At 35.9% G+C, this 21,517-nt stretch overlaps 1 protein-coding gene across 1 annotated transcript in view; it reads left to right on the top strand.

Annotated features, from left to right (window-relative positions):
- Positions 1-21,517, top strand: part of LOC104467951 (ERC protein 2) — a gene marked incomplete at its 5' end in the record, with an annotated part of 266,693 nt that overhangs the window by 160,959 nt on the left and 84,217 nt on the right. Inside the window, one exon of the mRNA XM_010081926.1 lies at positions 14,950-15,097. Coding sequence (XP_010080228.1) covers positions 14,950-15,097 — 148 coding nt within the window. The remainder of the gene's footprint in view (positions 1-14,949; positions 15,098-21,517) is intronic.

The raw sequence follows: 21,517 nt of genomic DNA, 5'->3' as shown, positions 1-21,517 counted from the left end.
GGATAAGCTTAAATTAACATTAACTATGGAATCATGAACAGTATTCACACAGTATAGTTTTAAAATGAGAACAGCCAAGCCAATTAAGTCTTTGCCAGGTTTTTAATACTTGAATGTAACTTTTAATGTTTTAAATATTTTATTTATTAGATTTTGACAGTGTTTTCTACTTTTAAAAAGACATCAGTTCTTTATTAACCAAAGCATTAGTTTCTATTGTTAAATCAGAGTTTTTTTGTAACGAAAACAACAATAGGCCTATATATGTTTCTCTTTTTGGAAGAATTAGGGCAGACAGACAAACTTTCTTAGCTCCCGATACTGACCTGAATTGTTGGGTTTTTTTAAATCTTCTCTTCTATCAAGAATAACATTACATTTTCTCTTTAAGCATCCTATTGGCAAGTGTGTTCCTTTCTTTTTTTTTTAGGAAATATTGTTCTAGACAGCTAACGTGGTTCTCATAGGCTTTAAAATAATTTCTGGAGTACTGCAAGTCTTTGTTGTATTCTGAGAGTGTGCATTTTCTTTTGTCTTGGACAGTGCATTCAACAGCATAGCTACCTGCAGAGTTGAGTTGTACTAATTAACTAGTTGCCTTTTGCGCAACAGGAAAAAAAATCCTACACCTACTTTTGTACCTAGACTTTGATTTGGTTAGTTCTGGCTTCTTTGAGCTGCTGAGGTGCTGTTATTTCCTACCACCTGTACAGAATCTCTGCTCATTGCAGAAATTAACAGCTGTTGTTTCATTTCTCATAGCAATGGCACTTCTAGTAGCATTCCTCCTTCTAGTGGCAGCTCATCTTAAAATAGGTCATATTATTTGTATGAGTCACAGGGCCACCTGGATAGCAATTTAAGAGAGCATTTTCCATAGCAACTGCTTCTTGGGCTCTTTCTGTTGCAATTCTTTCTAGATGTGCTGTTGATTCAGATAATGTCCAAAATCTTGCTTAGAAACATCCTATTTTTTCTGTTGTCTTGGATTCTAGGGCTCCTCCAAGGTTGTAATAGGTGTAAAATTTTTTACATAGTTAAAAAAAAGAAAATAAAATCAACGTGCAGAGGCACCAGAAAGTGTCCTCTATTTGATTCCAAGTAAACTTTTTTTTTGTTTGAATTGGCTATTATTTTTCCAAAAGCACCATTTGTTTTTGTTACACCTACAGTCCATGCCTTAGGTTTTGGAAGTAGTTTGTAGTTTTTGACTGTACCATAGCCACTGTAGACATTTAGCAATCTCTATTAATTTAAATGTTCTTGCAAATATACCTCTTGTAGGACTATGCCTGGGGAAACCTGATGCTATGAGTTTACTATCTGAACTGAGTACTTTCCAGTTCTCAGTGTTGAAAGCTGCATTGTACGTTTTTTTTGTTTTATCTTTTTAACTCAAGTTTAAGTTTGGTAGGATAAACTTTGTCATCACTGTTGAATGTCAGATTTGAAAAAGAAAATTGAAGATGGAAATTTTTTGCATTCTACACGATGAAAATTATTTGCATTCTATTCAATGCAAATCATTCTTCTATGCTGTACTTTTATTTTTCCGCTGTAACGTTCTTTTAAATTATTAAATCTATGCCTGTGTTAAAATTCAGGTCTGCTATAGTATCTTTACATCCTCTTTGCCAAAAAGTGTCATTCATCCTGATAAAGCGTCAGGGTTTCCAATAGTAATCCCTTTTGATTTTGATTCTTTCAATTCCTTCTGATTGTCTTTCAATCTATTCTAAATTGAATAATTTATCCTCTGCTTTTGTGTTGCTTTTCTAATGTCTAGTACAGGTTTAAGTAGCTTGGCTGCCACATGCTAAGCCTTCTGTAGTTGTTGTTCTTAAATTTTAGTAAGACCATAAACATCACTTTGTGCAATGTTCTGCAACAGATCTGTATATTTTTCTAATATACAGCCATAGAGGTTTGCAAAATAGCTATTCTGAAGTTGTATTTTTGAAAGTATTTTGATTTTTTATTATTGATAGCTTTTCAGGTTACTTCTTTATTTTTTCCAAAGCTCTACCTTAAAAATAGACTGTGCGCACTGGACTCAGCATACTTTGTTTCTAACAGAAAAGTCATTTGTATCCTCCCAATTAATGAAATGCAGCGAGGAGGGGAACTCAGGCTTTGCAAATCTTGCAGATACAATGAGGTGGGAGGGAAACATTGCTCATTCCTGTAGTTTTCCATAAGATAAAAACAGAAGGAGTGAAGAGAAAAATGCTGCATTCTCCATTAGGAAGAAAAGATTTGAAAATACATACAGGACCGCTATACACAGTCCTGTTACTCCACTGTCACTTTGAAGATTACAGCAATGCTTTCAGTGCCAACATGTATGTGTCTAACTGATGAGTAAACTCAGCTGTGTGCCATCTGGATGGATCTCAGATCCTATGGTTGATGGAGACATGAGTGAATGAATATACGTGTCTGAAAGTCTAATGTCTTGTGACAGGGCCACAGCTTGCTCATAATTTTGACATGGATCTATGTTTTTTGCCCCTAAGCATTCCTCACAGATGAGCAAAAGGCTAGGAATATCTCATCATAAATTAAAAGATCTGTGTATAACTCTCCCTCTGCAGACATGCTCCTTGTCCAGCTACCTCAGTGAGTCTTGGATGGCGGTGAACTCTATCCAGTTCCCACTGCATCCTCAGAAGTACTGTCTATCCCCTGCCACCCCTGCTAGGAATCTGGGTGTCTGTGCAAGTTGCTGGTCCCCAGCTCCCTGCTGTGTCATCTTTCTGTGATGCATTGCAGGCTCAGTATCTTCTTCAGAAAAGGGCTTAATATCCCCTTTCCCCAAGAAAATTCACCGCAGCAGTTATTTTTAACATATACCCGAAAATACCCAACTAGAACAGATACCTTCTGACATACACCCAGCTGATATCTACAGAAGGGAGTGACCTTACTAGGGAAAACAGCTGATAGTTACAACATTGACAAGGAAGGAGATGCAGTTTGGTTGATTTACCCGACCAATAGTAAGTGCTGTATGGTTTTCAATGTCTAGTTCACTGATTTTGATAATGTTAAAAGTACCATCTAACAACTTTTCAGTAATCAATGTAGTCCTATGGTTTAAGTAATTTTATTACCCATTCTTCTAGTAAAACTTGAACTAACTTGATCTTAGCTCAAAAGTGCCCTTTCTTTGCCCTCAGTAAAAGTCCTTCAGTTTTCCTAAAGACTGTCAGAAATATTGTTCAAATCAGTAGAGAACTTCATGTGTTAGTCCTGTTAGTCTAGTATTATATGTAAGAAGTTAATTGTTTATCAAGACTAAACATGCTACAATTTATTGTGGAACTATCTTAAAATATCCAGCTACGGTTATTTCTATTGTGATGAGTTGTTATTGCTCTTCAAACATCCATCTTGCTGGGCACTGTACCTTCTTTCTGATACAGTTCAATGATATACCTTATGCTGCTCTTGTCTGCTTTGAGAAAGTCAGTATGAACTGTCTTCGCTGTGAGTCAATGTGTATTATCTTGGATATCTGAGTCTGTACATATGCCTTTTTTTAAAACGCTTCCTTAGTCTGAAACAAATTTTGAAACAGTTAACCCACCAAAGAAGATCAATGAGCAAACTTGTTTCTGCGAAGTTGAATCATATGATGGTCTTCATGCTCCTGGCAATGCTTGTGAATAGCTCCATTAACAGGGAAGTCATGTAATAAAATAACATCATGTGGTATCCTATCTCTTTAATTCCTGATCTTTTAAGATGCTAATTAGAGAAATATTTGTGTGCTCTTGTCTAATTCCCTCTCTCCTTGTAAAATATCTTGTGCCTGCTCTAGGCTTTCATTGTCTTTACTGATGTTCTTCTATTTTATAGTTATAATTTTCATATGCTGTATTTTGGATGTACAGTATGTTATTAAAAAATGAAGTTGTTTTTTTCACTGAGGTAAAATGATGGAGGCAGAGTTTGAATAAATGTTGTCTGACAAAATGCTTTTAGGCACTTGAGTCGTTAGACATCCCACACCTAAAAGGATGGTGACATGTTAGTTTGAGAATAAATATCTTAATTATCTTTTTTTACTCAGACACTTAACTACTTTTTTTTTTTAATGTTCACACCAATAATTAGTGTTGTTGATAGGTGATTTTTCTGTGGCTTGATCATAAATAAATATCCAATGGTTCCCAATATAATGAAATCCTCAGAAATGATATGTCTGGAGCAGTACATTTAAATTTATTCTGTACCTAGGAATACCTTATCAACTAGGCAAATTTAACAAAAACGTTGTCATTTTAAAAAAATAGTGTTGAGTTGAAATAATGTATAGAGTTTCCTGTATCTATCAAATTAAAGTATGTAACATTTTTAACACGTACTCGTAGTGTAGCAATAAGTAATGGATGTTCTCATGTTAATAATGGTAATGATGATTCTGACTTCACAGGTCTACATTAGAATAGTTAAAATATTAAAACTCTCAGCCTGCTTGTGTGCATGTGTGTGTGTTCACAATTCTAAAGAGTTTCTTAGTTTAAGGCTAACGTACAGAATTGTATTCTTGACATATATTTGTAGCTTGTGGAAATTATATGACACTGGTTTACATAATCTTTGTCTGGCACCCTATTTAGTAAGTTAGCATTTAAACTATCACCTCAGATCAGTTATCAAATATGAATTATGCACTGCCAAGAGAGTGTGTTTTGTTAATTGTACGTATTCAGGCAATTTTCTGTCTTGAAATTGCCTTCTAATATAGTGTAAAGCTCAAGGCATAAATCCTAATACATATTCATATTGATTTCTATATTTGTTTCAAAATGGAGCTAATTATTCCCACTGTGATATATTCAATCAATGATAGCTCAATGTGATATACATTGGATTTTATGAGTTTTGTTATATATGTTATTCAAAGGGCAGCTGCCTGTAACTTTATGGAAATTAGAGGGAGGACCTTAAGTTACTTCTTTCAAAATCAGACCTATCTTTTTCTTATGTTTTTGATGGAAAGGAAGGAGATAGATTGTAGTATCTTTTTATTTGTGTTATCTGTTTGCCAAAAGGATAATTTTGTTGATCAGCATTTGTTAAAAGTTGAAAGATAGCCCCACTCATTGTCTAGCATAACCATCTACTTTGTAACAAATGGCCTTTTGGAATATGTTGTCAATTCAAAATTAAGAACAGAATGGGATTAGAGAAAGTTTGTCTTTTCAATATTTTGTCTCTGCAGCTCAGTTTTGCATGTCTGTGACTCAAATATTTTGAATTCTCTGCAAATTCATTAAAACAATACTAACTCTTAATAGCAACTTTTTTCCAAGCTTAAACATTTATTTCACAGAAACATTACCAAGAACTAAATTCTGGAGATCAAACCATTCATCCTGCAAAGCACTTTTATCTTTGTCTTCTATAAACACAAAAAGCGCTGTTGAAGGATGAGGAGGCTGACACTGACAGATTACCTATAGTTTTGTTTTCCTGTTTGACTTAGGTGGACCCTGTGCAGTGCAATGTTCTGCTGTAACACAATCCCCTGCGTTCAGATGCCATTGTTCTTGTTCTCAGCTGTCCCCATTTCTGCACTGCTTTGTGGTATGGCATAAAACACGCAGAGGTATTTTAACGATGTGTTGGTTGCATTCCTATGGAGAATGATACAAAGCCAAATGAACAATAGGAGTCAATCGTAGTAGAAAGCTGCAAAACACAGAAATAATTGTTGTCATCTAACTTTTTCAGCTGTGTTTTGCAGCACTGTGAATTTTTTTTTTTTTTTTTCTCTGCATTTCTCATACTGTCTGTGTGAGCAGTGCTGCCCATTTGGATGAAATGGTAGTGCAGTGGTTATTGAAGCGTGATCTATGAAACTATGATGTAATTGCTTTCACAGATGAATATGTCTTTTCTGAGGGGGCCTGTTTTACTTATCTGTCATTTATGAAACATAAATCATTGAGACATCAGAAGTGCAATGTTACAGGGCTTGAAAAAGTTCAAAGAATTCAAAGGGCAGCTGAGTGCCTACTTCTTACTTGAAAATTAGCCCCGAAAGATGGGTGTGAAGCTCCTTCTTTGGTTTTTAAAATTTCTCTCTGAACTTGTATCTTTGTACTGGATGATTTTTGTTTGCTTAACAGAGCACCTATATGCACATTCCAAATTGCTATTAAGGAGGAAAAGAAAAAAAGGAATAATTTAAAATTGCCAATCTAAAGAAGATACAGTTACTGTTACTGGGAGATGTAAGGAGAGGTGTGGCTATGGGAGTAATAAAACATAGGGAGGAAGCTGGAGACTGTAGCTCTGGGGAGGAAAACTGGAGGAGAAGGACAAACGGATAAGAAAGCTGCTTTTTCAGGAAAATCCTCTGTGATTATTCCTCTTTTACGTCTTTCCGTTTACTCTGAAATTTCACATTACAGACAGCTGCTTATTCCTTTTTCTCCTTGATTCTAGCCTAATGAAAATATACATCTAATACAGGTGTACTATAGAGACTCTTTGTTATCTGCCTCACACAGTATAAGCTTTGATAGTTCCTCCTCTCACCTGCTTCCAGTAGAAGGCTTGATCAGATGGAAAATTCAAGGTTTGATACACTGACAATATGAGGAAAAGATGGGGGGCCCATCTTTCTGTCCCATAGTTAATGAAGCAGTTATCTCTGCTTCTTGGTGCGTTTGGGCTGTGGAGCATCAGTAGTTCGCTGTGCTTGCTGTAAGGGCATCAGGCCAACCTGAAGTGCTATTTGATGCAGTTTTTTCTTCTGTAAGTATTTCAAAAGGGATTGTTCTTTGAAAACAGTGCAAAATAATTGTTGATTTAAAAGAAGTAAGCTATAAATACACTTTTTTAAAGCACATTTAGTCATGTAATTGGAGAGACAATTTTTCTGTCAGATGCAGACATACAATTTTAGGATAATGGTCTAAAATCAATAGTGACTGAATTTAAATGTCTTTGTCACACAATTAGCTTAGGCTTACAACTCTGTTGTCGAATATACAGATATTAAATTTCATGCTTGTGATCAGTATGTCTGGTTTTTAAAGAAAAAGCTTTAAAACACCAATAATATTCTGATGTTTATTTTCTAAGATGCATGCACATCCATAATGGATTAACAGCATGTTTTAACAAACCATTTATTTGCTTTAGGAGTGACAGAGAGAAGCTGTTTCAAACAGGATCTCTCATCACCGTCTATCTCTAGTCACCTCCTACTGAACTTAAGGTTGAATACTGGGGGTCATGAGGGAAAGAAAACAATAATTAAAGGGAAAAAGTTGATTGAGCTGGTTTTTTCCTCCTTCAGTACGATTAGTATGTAAGAAGCTGGCTGAGTACTTCACTGCATATCATTAGTTCAAACATTTCTGACTTGATTTAACTTTAATAGTGACTTTTAAAAGTTGCATTTCTGTATTTTGTGGAGACCGGCTTAAGTAGTAAAGGCAGTAAAAGTTCTTAGAGGATCTTGTTTCTATAAATCTTAATCTTGGAATTCTGTGAGATTACAACTGGACCATTTCTAAGAACTCACCCCACCTCCCCAAAAGTTGTCATGAGTTCTTTTAGTAAAGCTCAGAAAATTGTTCTTAGACTAACAGAGGGGGGGAGTAAAGCAGGAGTGTTTATAGAGTTCACTTCTAAATTGACTGTGATAAGTGGCAATGCAATGTATTATGATTAGAGGTTTCTGGGAGACTCTTTAAGAAGGTTAACTGCAAGGCAGCTCTTGAAAGAAAGCATTTATCTTAGTGGTCATCCTTCAGTGTTTTATACTACTGAGATTTTTTTGTGGGTGGTTAGAACCATTTTTTGTGTTTTATTAGCTGTATCTTGAATACCTCCTACAAGCTGAATGACAGGTTAGGGTTATTAAATCTGTTCTTAGTACATTTTTTTATCCATAGTTAATCTTGACTAAATATATGCTAGTGAACAACCCTTTTTTCTCAGTTGTTGCCCATATTTGTTAAAGAAATTATTCCATTTGACATTTGTTTAGGCTGCAGTTTGATAAAATACTGTATACAATATACTTTTTCAGTTTGGCATTCAACAGAGTCTTTCATGGATTTATTTCTTCTTATATTATCTTATCTTTCCTTCTAGTACGCTAAGCCTTCCTTTTCATATTAAGTAATTTTTTTCACTCCAAGACATACACTTTGACCAACGCATAATCTATGTCTGTATTGCTAGAGATCTATAAGTTTGTGGTTTTCAGGTGTTAAGTTATATTTATAATTGAGTTGCTTTGGTATCATCTGCTTTCTACAATCATATGTATGGTATTTTTCTTTAATTCAGTTTGTTTTTCTTTAATTCAAATTGTTCTTCAACGCTACTTCTAGTGACTTTACTAAAGTTTGTATGATTTCATACTTCTTGTTTGTCTAAAAGCCATGTCTGTTATCAGATTAATAATTGATAGATCCTCCAAGGTAAGGCATCTGTGTATTTCACTATCACTGAGGAATGGCCCATGCGTTATAAAGTCATTCTTATCTGTAATTGCTCTCATGGAAATTTTCACAAAAATTGTATTGTCCTTTTTACTATAGATCTAGAAAGTGATATGGTAAAAGAACTTTTCTTCCAGTTGCAGGAAAGCTAGCAAGCATATCATGGAAGCAGATAAAACGTGGCGTTAACTCCAAGGACTTCTGTCTTAAATGAGACACAGAGTAAATCAGCTTTAAAACATCTAATCATTGAATAATAATTTGTTGAATAATTGAGTTGCTGGTAAGATAATTTCCTGGGGCAAGATCAGCTGTACTGAAGTCATTGCTAACAGATATTTGCCCAAATTGTTCAAAAAGATTTCCACTAGCACGACCATCTTTCCCCAGCAATTTCTCAGAGTACTCAATTGCTTTTCATACCTGCCATTGTCATTAGGCCTTGGCTGGATATTATGAGGGAAAAAAAGCAACATTTTCTACTGTAATTTATGCACATTGCTTCTTGTTCTGTGTGCCATGGATGTGGAAAAAAAATGTTCTGTTTCAATTTGACATAGCATTTTATCTTCTCATTGCCACGTTGCCACTTATAGACAATTAATTGTAGTTTTTTTCCAATGTTTTTTTTGTCAGCAATTTCCCTGACTGCTTTTTTTTAAACTTTTCCCTGAACAGTCTCCACATTTTTCACAGAGTATCGTATCCAAACTGGATTCAGTTTTTCAGCTAAGACCTTCCTGAAGTCGTGTAGATCAAAAGAATCACTTCTGTCTTGCAATCTATTTCTATTTATAGTTCACAGTATGATGCTTGCCTTATTCACAAGAGAACATTAATATGGAGTTCCTCTTTTTTTTTAGAGAGTGTCTTTGGTTTGTGAAGACATTTTTATTCCTGTCTTCATGGTACTTGAAGATCTTCCCAGTCTCAAGTCTCATTGAAATGTAATAAGTAGATTTTCTAGTCCATCATCCCTGTAGTTAATGAAAACATTAAACAGAGTGGAATCCTGAATAGTTTTGGGTGGAATACCACTTGCATAAATAAATAAGTTCCTGGCCATTAGGAAGGAAATGTTCCTTTAGTCTTTTCTTTTGAATTTTAATATGAAGTGACATATTTGTGCAACTTTCTTGGTACTTCTCACTGGAATCATTAATACATTAAGCCCTGATCTTCCAGCTGCAGGCGTGCTCACCAAGGGACTGTTATATTCACTTTCTTTCTATTAAGGAGGCTAGCTTGAGGTAGTAGGTTGCTGTGGAGTGAAATGCAGACAGGCTTTGCCAGGGGAGAAGAAGTTTCATTTCATGAGTTTTGCTTTCCCAGGGAAAAGTTCTCCCTTTCCTCCTTGTAATGAGCAACCATATTATAGTGAATGATATGTGGATTGTGAATCCTAGGAATTACTTTATGTATGTCAAAGGAAGATGTACAGAGTGATTACTATTGTGGAGTGAATACTGTTAGATTAACATGTATTTTATTAATCTGAGAGTTTACCTAACTTTACCATGTACAGTTAGAGTGATTTTTCTTGGTGTTAAATCTACTACCCTGTTATTTGTATAACAGATTAGTTTGCCAAAAAAGAGAGGAAAAACTACTAATAGCAAAAAGGATTACTCTTTATAAATATTACTGTTAAAGAATGTCGTTTAATTCAGTGCTCTAATAAATTATTTTAAAATGTATTTTATTACCATCATTTATTAAACAATAAGGAGACATTTTGGCTGCAAACAGTGATAACATCTCTATAGAACTGTATTTGGATAGTAATTTTTTTTCCTGACACAGTAGATAATTAGGAATTATAAATTATGCTTACACCCTTAAGCATGTTAGCTGGAGAGTGTATCAGACTGTGTGTTGTTCTTGGTGCCAGTTCAGGTCTTGATTTTCAAAAATTCTTGCACAGAAACACGATGAGTTTCAGTTTCTAGCAGCAAAATGTTAAGTGTATTATTCACCTGAGAGATTTAGACAGACCTTGCCACCTGTTTACCTTTTTGAGTGAAGCTGACCTTATGTTTGTAAGTGAGAAAGTCATTATTGTCAGCTGTTTTGCTGGCATCTTAGCCTTGTTCCTAGTGGTCAGATAATCTCATTTCAAATGTTTCCTGCAAAAAATGGTAATATTAAGTTTTTGGAAGGGTCACTGGGTAGCTAAAATAAGTTGCTTCTGTTCATCAGATTTGCTTCTTCCATAGTAAACTTGAAGTATGTTGACAGGGTAGCACAGCAACTGGCATGGATGTGGGTAAACCAGTGTGTGATACGAGTTCCAGATCTGTCTCCACAGGCTACTTTATAAATGCTTGGATCTCTTCACTTATGGTGACTCAGCAGCAAGGGCAGGGTATTTTTCAACCTCTGTCTCCCAGAGACTTAGTGGAGGTACCGTAACGCTGGTAGTATGCTAGGCCGTGCGGAAGTAAAGGAGGCCACTTGGGTTTCTTTAGATGCCCTCGCACAACCTGCATCTTTATTTTGTACTCTGTAAAATAAAACCTGTTGGGGGTGTCTGTCTCCCCTCTGTATTGAAGTAGTTAATCAATAAGGATGTGAGCAACCAACGTATATTATTTGGTAGAATATACAGTCCTACTCTGCTGAACTCTTGTTAACCCGGATGCCTGGTTAAATGCCACCAGATTATATATTTGAGGTTATTACTGTTCAGATTATCCATGATAATAGAGATAATATGCCGACATACTCCAGGAGTATGTCTGTGCAGACAGGTGCAGACAGATGCAAACTTGCTCTGCCCACACTCTGAGCAGGCTGTAGGCGAGCCAGTTCCAGTCTGGAAGCCATCAGCATGTTGCGTGGCACTATGCCCAAGCTAAAACACCTTGTCTCTTAGATAAATGAGGCTTTACAGCTTCTGAACTGAAGCTGACTCACAGGCAGCCTTAAGAGGACTGGCAGAGTGAGTTTGCATTCAGCTGCCCATCTGTGCAGATGTATTTATTCATGGTTCCACATTGCTGTGGAAGGACTTCAGTAGAAATCCCCATCCTTGTATTCTTGTGCAGTCATCCCTCAGCATTCGTAGCGTTAAGGCCTCACAATTCAAATTACATTTACTGTAAAGATAAGAATTAAGGAATGTATTGACAATAAATTTGGGGAGCCAATTCAAACTTGGTATGTGCTGTGGGTTTGGTTCAAATCTTAGAGTATCTCTGTGGCGCACTTGTGGAGTCATACGACAGCAGCTATTTCCCATGACTATGAACCATTATTTCCTGGAATTGGTTGGTATGAATCGTTATTTCCTGGAATTAAGTCTTTGGTTACGTGTTTTCACAAGTATTTTCCCAATATAAAAGAAGTGCTGTACCGAATGGAATTATCCAGTGACCCACAAGGCAATACAGAAAAAAGGTTTTGTTAGCTTTCCCTTGCAGAAACATTCTCATAACTTCTGGTTGGCCTTCATAATCCCTCAACACCATCAGCTGAGAAAGAGCATAAGATTCTGCAAAATCTTATGGTTTTGGGGATGCAGAATTCAGAGTGCAGATTTTTCAAAGCCTGTTGACTGTCTCTCCCCTCCCCTGGAAGGTTTTACCTCATCTGCTACTTTAAACAGGGGCTAGAGAGTGTTGCACAGTTGAGCAGTTATGACCATAAGAACATGTGATCATTTTGGCTGGCAATACAAAAAGATGGATGGGAGTGAATCCCATTCATTATCAGATGTTGAAATGATACTAATTCAGTAGTTCTGACTCTTCTTCCTCACTAGTCAGGTTTGTGTTTTCACTGCCAGTTTTCAGGCAGTGAGATAATCTAAACTATGGAGAAGATGTAGAATTTCAGTATAATATCATGTAGTTTTCAAGTCAATTTAAGTTCTGTTTGTGGCTTTTTACAGCTGTAATATGTGTTATATGTGATTAAATAACATATGTCATTAGAAACCTCATAGATGGGCAAGTATTTACCATGAAATTTGCTATTAGATGAGCAGACGTATTGGCTCTGGCTGGGATGGAATTAACTTACATAACTTAAGAATCAGTCTGAATATATTTACAAACCTTGGAATTTCTGAGAAGATTTCTTTGTTCTCATTCTGAGTGTGTTGGGATTGGTTATATCAATGTTTATCTTCGGCTAGTAAATAAGTTTATCTTTAGACTGATAATTATGGTATAAATAGATCTATATTTTGCTGTTTACCAGAGGTACCTACTTTACAGCAAAGATAACCATGAATTAAAGATGAGGACTTAATCCCACAGGTGTTAATTGCAGACAGTGCAAATCTTTGTCCTACATATCCTGAAAACCAGCAGAATGTTGTGAAATATTTTTTAAAATAATTTTCAAAATAGCAACAAAATTGTTGCTTGACGCAAGTTAAAAATTGGAAAATGTTCCGTGATGCAAACCACTGGAACATTGTCAAAACTTCTGAGTGGCCTTGCTTTGTAAATTTAATACAGTCTGCTATCAGATAACTGTAGAGGAACTGACCTAATCTTATTTCATTTAGAAGATGATTTTATGTAAGAATGCAATATGCTGTTTCTTTGGCTTTAAAGTCACAGAATAACTCTTTTTCTGTTGGAAAGCTTGTGTTATCACCCCTGAAAAAAAAAACACCCCACCTTCTGCGTACAGAGTTCTATGTAAAAGGTACTGTGGAGGAAAAGCTGAAATTGTGTTACATGCTTCTTTCTGTTTGAGCCAGATGCTCAAAAGAGGGCATATTTAGGTTTTACATGGTGCATAAGTTCTCTGCTCTCTGCAAAGTCAGAGGAATTGTTGAATAGAGTAGCAAATCAGCTTGCTTCTATTTCAGTGCATTAAAAAGTTAAGATTTTTATGAAAATGTTATGGAATTGAGATTGTGTTTGAGCACAACACATGAAAACACTGCCAGTCTTTTACAAATTAACATGCAGCAAGTTTTATGCATTATTATGAGGTTTACAGAAAACAATGTACTTATATAGTGTCAAATTAGAATTATAGATATGTGACCCTCTGATATATTTTTTCTTTAATATCTGTTATTCAAAATAATTAATAGCTATCATTTAAATTAAGACTGTTGGAGACTTACGACATCCTCTTTTAAACTCATTTAACTGTGATTAGAATGAAGACGACAGAATAATAAATGAGACTATTTAAGTGTATGAATAGAATGCAACTGTTTATCTAAAATTGATCCGTCTCTCATAACTTTGAAAGTAAAAAAAAATGGGTTGTTTTTCTTTGACTCCATCAGAAATATTGTCCTATAAATATTTACATTAATACATAAGGAACTTTGAGACAAAAGTGAAATAGCTTTCTTGACATTTTTGCTGGCAAGCAAAAGACTATGAGAATTCCAAACTTCTAGCTCACCTTGACTGTATGAAGTTCATGAGCCGTATTATTACATTTATTAGCAGTTGGAACCCAAGGTTAGTTTATGACTCATTTATCCACGTTTATTTTTTAATGATTGATCTTACATAGTTCTGGAAAAAGGCATAGGCCATAATATATTCTGTTCTAAAAGCTATTAAGTATTATATGATTTTTTTCTGGGCTGATAAGTCATATTCTGTCATTGAATGCATTGCAGTTGATGACTGTATTTATTTTATTCAGGAAAATAAGGGACAGATTATGGCCTTGCCAACGTGAGCATTTTAGAGTATAAGAAATAATAAGATACTGCCAGATCTGTGCCTCCAACTGCATGTTGTGAAAGTTACTTTCGTCATATGTCCTCACAAACTATTTACGATATCCCCATGCTAGCTTCTATGTAATTCTATATGTTTCTGAGTGTTGTGAGTTTCTGTTTGCTTTATAGAGATTGAGGGGTCAAAATTGCAAAGGAAAAGTTTCCTCATGAACAATTAGATAAGGAATTTCTTTTCTAGCTGTCATATTTACTTCTAGAATTATAGTTTTATGGTAACACAATGAATAATAATAAATCCATAGGAAAATGTGTAAGTAAATGTGAGGAAGATATCCAGAGATATCTGTACTGAGGTCTCTAGGGTACCAAATTAACAGGATAATATAAAAATGTATTTTATCTGTATCACTTTGTTTTTTATTATTCAATAATCTGTATTATTTGAATAATTCACAGCAGATTTACATAAGATATTCTAGAATTTGGGAAAGTGAATTTAAAAAAATGCATACTAAAGATTTTTAAATACAACACATTTCACACAAATACTGTTAGATATCATATTGTGGTAAAGTAGACTGAGATAAATGTTTTACAAAATAGATAATGAAAAATCAATAAAGATATCTTTTTAGGCTAATCAGTTTATTTCATGATTTGATTAGACTCGACAATGTTTGCTATTCAAGGATTGTCCATAAAGTAGTTGATTGTTCTAGTGGTTAAAAGAAACATCTCATGTAGTATGATGTAGTAGATGTTCTGTTTTAATGAGAATATAACTATTTTTTAATATTATTTTATCAGACAGGAAGCTTTGCTTGCTGCAATTAGTGAAAAAGATGCAAACATTGCCTTGCTTGAACTGTCTGCTTCAAAGAAAAAGAAGACTCAAGAGGAAGTAATGGCTCTTAAACGAGAGAAGGACAGATTAGTACATCAGTTAAAACAGCAGGTGGGGAAACTCATTTTTATACTTCGTGACAACAGAAAATTTTGGTTATTTTCATTTGTACTGTTTTATTCTAACCTCGTATTGAAAGTCTTCAAGCCAGGTCTGACATGTGATAGCAGTTACGAAAGGTAGGAGGTGTTCAATTTAAGTGTTTATTGCTTCTCTATGGTTAAGTATTTAGCTGCACGTTTGCTTGGCTCATATTATATGCAGCCGATACACTTTCTGTTTTTCCCTCCTCATGTAGCTTCCAACCTTCTTAATTATGTCGGACAGAGGAGAGCAGATGCTTTTTGCCATAAAGCAAGATCTCTCCTCCATTCTGTTGACTCTTTCTAACCCTCTTGTGTTCAGTTATTTACTGTTGTAAAATAATTGTGTTTTCAGAAGGTTTCAGGCTTTCTGACAGGTTATCTGGCAATCGTGATTATCCTTAAAATAAATTCTTAAATGAGTAAAAGTCACCCTGTCTTCAACACTGTAAGTCATTTGAGGTTTTAATAAAAAAAATGTAGCTACAAACACTAGAAATAGATGCTATCACAAGTAAATTTAATTTATGTTCTGCTTTCTTAAACCATACTAGACACAGTACACATGATTCAGACACAGTACATAGGTCTATTCTAACTAAAATGCTTAAAACTCTGCATACTGTGCAGTGGCTACTCCCCTTGATATTTAAAAGGTAACAGTTATAGTCAGAAGAGGTATTGTAGGTAAGAGGACAAAGGATGTTCAGATAACCTAGGTACTAAAGACCTGTGCTGTGTGTCATGTATGTTGTTAAACAGCTTCCCTCTTTCAGAATAGGTGAAAAAGATGAGAAAGATGTTTTCAGGCCATGACTGAAGGTGTTGTATCTGATGTGTTCCTTTGTGTGTCATTCCTGTATTCTGTGATGGTTGCTTGAGGAAGAGGAGAACAACATCAGCAAAATCGTTCTGGTCTCCTTAGCCTGTCAAAGTAACCACTCTGCTCTCAGTCAGTGTGCCACTTTGCAAATGAGCATGCCATGTTAACGATGTTTAGGACATACTGCATGGTCAATGTTATGATTCTTTATTCTGAATCATGCATTACATGCTGTTGAACTCCATGCACTCAATAACAGAAAGTTAGGGAAAACCCTTGCTACTGTGATAAATTCCCAAAAGCTCTGACCTCATGCATCTAACCATTACAGCTTTTTCCCACAGGTGTGTAAAAATAGGAAACAGCCCCTGAGCATGAACTTATCATCCACTCGTGGTGCTGACTTCATTACAGACATTCCAGCCAAGTACCTGTGTTCCAGCCATGATGCACTCATGTCTCAGGTCAGTCAGCTGGCCAGGAGACATTTCACTGAAATTGTATATGCTAAATAGGCAGACATACTTTATGCCTTCTAGCACTTCATCCCACTGTGCTGCATCAGAGCAGATGGTGTTACGTTCCAAATAATTTTAGGGATTTTTGTTTTGGTTTGCCTTGGATAAAGAGAAGGCAGTTATTTTCCTTTAGGTGTCTTCTTTTTTCACCTTTATCTTTTGTTACTGAAGAATAAATGAATACACCACTTTGCCATGTTCCATGATACCTGTCACGGATATTTTTAAAATGTTCATCAGAGACTTGGGCAAACCAGGTTTTTTTTGTTGTGTTTTTGTTTGTTTGTTTTTGTACCTTTAAGCTATTGCTGAAAAGTGTTCAAAACATTAATAACTTTTCTCAGACAGAGTGAATGGACAGCAGAAGAGGATTGCTAGAGAGGCATTATTTTGGATAACTTCAGTTAGAATTGTAACCAAATACTTCAAATACCTCCATTATTTATAGTGATAAAGATCTTCAGTAAAGCTATTTAACTAGATTAAATTGATGCCAAAATAATCTCCCTGTTATCTCAGACACCACAAAAAAAAAAAAAAAAAAAAAGAAAAAAGAAAAAAGAAAGAGACACCAGGAACAGGAATGTGGTTTAACTAGGTCACCACTTTATTACACTTAAGAATTTTCTGATAATAGAGGTTGTAGAGATCATTCGTACTTCTTTAATCCCTTTGGGGAGAACCACTGTCAACCCCCAAAGCTTTCACATGTACATCCAACACAAAGGCTTGTTAGTGCTACTCTTCCTTGCTATGACTGGGCAGTTGGCAGTGGGAATTGGTGGATTCCACGCTGTGTGATACATCCACCCTGTTCCTCAGTTTCTTTGAGAGATGCCGTTTCCCAGTCTATTGCTGATTCACTGGAACTTGACTGAATGATCAGCTGCAGTATCAAATTTTTTCTTATGGCCTTATTTGTCCCATCCCCTATTTCCACAGCTGTTACACTGCTGAAAGAAAGAAGAAAAAAAGCCCAGCTTCTCCAGGCTAATGTGATCACAAAAGGAGAGATATTTAATAATATCAGAAAATTACACACTAGATAATGCTAAACATTAGGCCCCCAAATCCACTCCTGTTCTACACTGTAGGAGGAATTTTTACTTTGTGAGGCAAAATAGCATGGTGGGCAATGATAAAAATCTGTATTCCCTTCATGTATATCCACAGTAGCAAATGGATTTTTGATGCATCTATTTATCCAGTCAAGCAGGCAGCTTTCTGCTCATGGCTACAGGAGGCTGAGAACTTATCAAGGCAGCAGGGCAAAGGAGGAGAATAGGGACCTTAAAGAATCCAAGGAGTTTATTTTCATAGAATCATAGAATCATTAAGGTTGGAAAAGTCCTCAAGGATCATCAAGTCCAACTGTCAACTCAACACCACCCAACCCACTAAACCATGTCCCTGAGCACCACATCTACAAGTTTCTTGAACACCTCCAGGGATGGTGACTCCACCACTTCCCTGGGTAGCCTGTTCCAATGCCTGATGACTCTTTCAGTGAAGAATTTTTTTCTAATATCTAACCTAAACCTCCCCTGGGGCAACTTGTGGCCATTTCCTCTTGTCCTATCACTTGTTACTTTAGAGAAGAGGCCAGCACCCACCTCACTACACCCTCCTTTCAGGTAGTTGTAGAGAGTGATGAGGTCTCCTCTCAGCCTCCTCTTCTCTAAACTAAACAACCCCAGCTCCCTCAGCCGCTTCTTGTAAGACCTGTGCTCCAGACCCTTCACCAGCTTCATTGCCCTTCTCTGGACCTGCTCCAGCACCTCAATGTCCTTCTTGTGGTGAGGGGCCCAAATCTGAACACAGGATTCAAGGTGCGGCCTCACCAGTGCCTACCTAGTACAGGTTCTCTGTCTTTCAGTTAGTGATGGGAAAGCATCATCATATATCTGACAGTTTTATTTGCTTTTTGCTTTTGTTTGAAGTCTGGGGAGTTTCTTTCTATCTCAGAAACTCTGTTCTGTTTCTGCTGCTATCTCTTTCAGTGGCATCCTAGACTTTGTAATGTAGTTGATAAATTCCAATTCCATATTTCTAGCAATTTCAAATGATGCTGTACTATAGATCATTGCAATGGATAATAACTAAAAAAGAGCAATGTTATATTACAAGCCTAGGATGCTGGTTTGCTATTGCTATCGAAGTGGTAGCTTCAGTGTCTGAGGTGGGATCGCTGTAGTTTTGGGAAGTCCTCTGCTGATATGATAAAGTACGAAGGGCTTTTTTTGAGAGAGCTACAAAGGTTGTTTCTTGAGAGAGAGAAGGAGAAGTATGTACGTGAATTCATCAGAATCCAAGATTTCTGACTGTATTCACATAATGCCCAGGAATAACCTCTTTGAGGTGTAAGAAAGGAAGTTACTGTCTTCCTCTGGAAAATCCTGTTGATGTAAATTTCCTAGGGTCAGAATTTTTTTTCACACAAAAACCATTAATATTCCCCCTTCATACTTCCATGTGCAGGAGAGGGCCAACTGCTGCTCTTCCACCTAACTCTGATGAGGCCAGTGAGGGTCATAATTTAAGGGAAAGGGTCGTGTATTTTTAATGGATATACTTGGTAACATATATAGGTGCTTACTTAGTTGGAACATCACAATGTTTGCAAATTCATCTGCTGCTACTCATAATGCTGTACAAGAGCTGTGGTGGCTCCAGCCATGTGAGGTCATTGTAGGCATGAAAAGCCTGCTTCATATTTGAGGAGATAGGGCACAGTATGTAATAGATGTCTTAAAGGTTCAGGAGGTCAATTCTATTAAACTCAGTGGAGTAACCCAAAGTATTGAGGTTACTCATAGAATTTTATTGTTATTGGATTAAGGCCAGAAAACCAGATTCTATCGCTGCGCTGTAATGTATCGCAGACTTGCACTGAGCTTGAATTGCCTAAATGCAAATGTAGCTGCTTTTACCACAGATTCACACTGTGAAAAACTTTTCTAATCACTCTGGTAGACTCCTGAAGCATCCTAGTGTATTTTGTGTTTCAAGTGGAAGCTTCTTGGCTCTCCATAAGCTTCCTTAGGGTTGGTTCAGAATAGTATTAACATTGTACCACAGGCAATGAACATGAAAAAATCCATGAGAGGAAGAAAAGTACCAAGAGCTTTTCAATATCTCTAGGAGTAACATGCTGTTATCTGATCAGACACCATTCTGGCAAAGATAAAACAAATACAGTGTACTGTCTGCTGAGGCATGAATATTCAGCTTGGTGTATCCATGTCGTAAACTTGATGTTATTTTGTCTTTTATTTTTAATGTGGTTTGTCTTACAACAGTGAAGTTAGTTATTACTTGGATGGAGGAAAAGTATTTACTTCCCAAATTCACCCCTTCCGCTCCATCCCCGCAAACTAAAAAAGACACCTGCATCATTTTCTTTTTAATTAATCAATTACTTTTTTAGTCATAAATGTCAATGTTTTTCACATTGACAAATGTACTGATTTCCATCGCTCAACAGTGCTTGCAGACTGACAAAAGACAATAGCAATCTAAACTAAAATAGAATTAAACCAGAAGTAGAATTTGTTCAAAAAAGTTTTTAACTCTCAATTGCAAATTTCAGGTTGTTTTTTTTTTTTTCTCTTTATAAGTAGTTCATGACGTAATGCTCCTGACACCAAGTATGCAGTTGAATACTTTTCTCCGTTTTTTGTTTTCTAATTTTTCTGCCCTTTGGGAAGGTGAAACAGATTGTAAATTACCAAGACATTGATTTTTAAGTAATTTTTCACAATTCTTCACACTGAAAAAGAAAAAGAAGCATCTTAAAGAAATGAAATATATTGCCTTTGTAAGGGAATGAGAGCATATGTGATTTATTTTAAATATGAAGCTACAGACATACATATATTAAAGACCAAAATATTATTTATGTGAATGAGTTGAGAAGCCTTTTTATGGATTGTGACTGTGAGTTTAAGTAAAACTCCTGTCATTTCTAAGCTGAAAGAAACTCATTGGTTTTATCTCAAGTGCTGGGTCAATTTTTTTCACATTATGTTTTGATAACTTAGGAGAATTTTGTTTTACAGTGTATTCACCTGTAAATTTAGTAGTAATAATACTGACCTCTGTGCTGCAAAGAGCTTCCCAGAAGAAACGAGCACATTTAATGGTAATGATTTAAATACAATTTAGCAGCTGCAATCTGTCAGTTAAATATTTATTGTTTAGCGGTTTATATAAATGGGAAGCAATGCACTCTAGCAAAACAGAACCACTGGAATTGTTTTGATTTATACACCAAATGCTGTATTTTGAGAGCCATAGAATGTTGTAGTAGGCTTAAGAAAGCCTCTCAGAAGCATAGTATTAAACAAGATCACCACGCGGGCTTGGCTGAATGATTACATAATATTTATAATCGCTCTGGCCAAGATTCCTTTTGAGAATTCTGAGACAGCTATTTTTAGAGAAATTTGTATAGCGATGCAATCCTTCATGAAATAATTAGCTTAAAGTCCATTTTTAGAACATCTCAAGAGATTTTGGTAAGAGCAGAAGACACTGCTATGTTACTGATTCATTCTGAACTTGGATACTGTGAAAAAATTTCCCAGTTGCCTCTCTTCACTTTTGGGATATAGAGCCAAAAATGTAAGTGGAGTTGGCCAAGATGCAAGGTCTCCTAACTCCTTGAGAGCATTTTATTTTTCTTCTCAAAACATGAAATTAGAAACCTTTCCAGTGTTTTCAAGACTGCAGGTGTACAGAGTACTCTGGCCAGAGGCAAAGCTGGTGTTTGGCAGTCTTCTCTAGTCTGTGAGTTCGCTGCTCTATATTTCATCACATGAACGCATTGCTAATGAAACAAAAAGGGTGAGAAACAAGGAATTTTAAAAATTTGTGTAATCACAGTTTCTCAGCAAATATTTTCTCCTGCATGCAATACATAGAACTATTTCTTATTAATTAACACCCAAATATTTCAAAGAACTCTTTCAGCAGCAAAGGAGTAAATGGAATCGAAGACAGCATGTTGCATTACATATACTGTTCTAGTTAAGTACATCAGAAATAG

Source organism: Pterocles gutturalis, unplaced genomic scaffold, assembly GCF_000699245.1.
Source record: "Pterocles gutturalis isolate BGI_N339 unplaced genomic scaffold, ASM69924v1 scaffold2834, whole genome shotgun sequence".
NCBI lineage: Eukaryota > Metazoa > Chordata > Aves > Pterocliformes > Pteroclidae > Pterocles > Pterocles gutturalis.
This window is presented reverse-complemented; position numbering and strand designations above follow the sequence as displayed.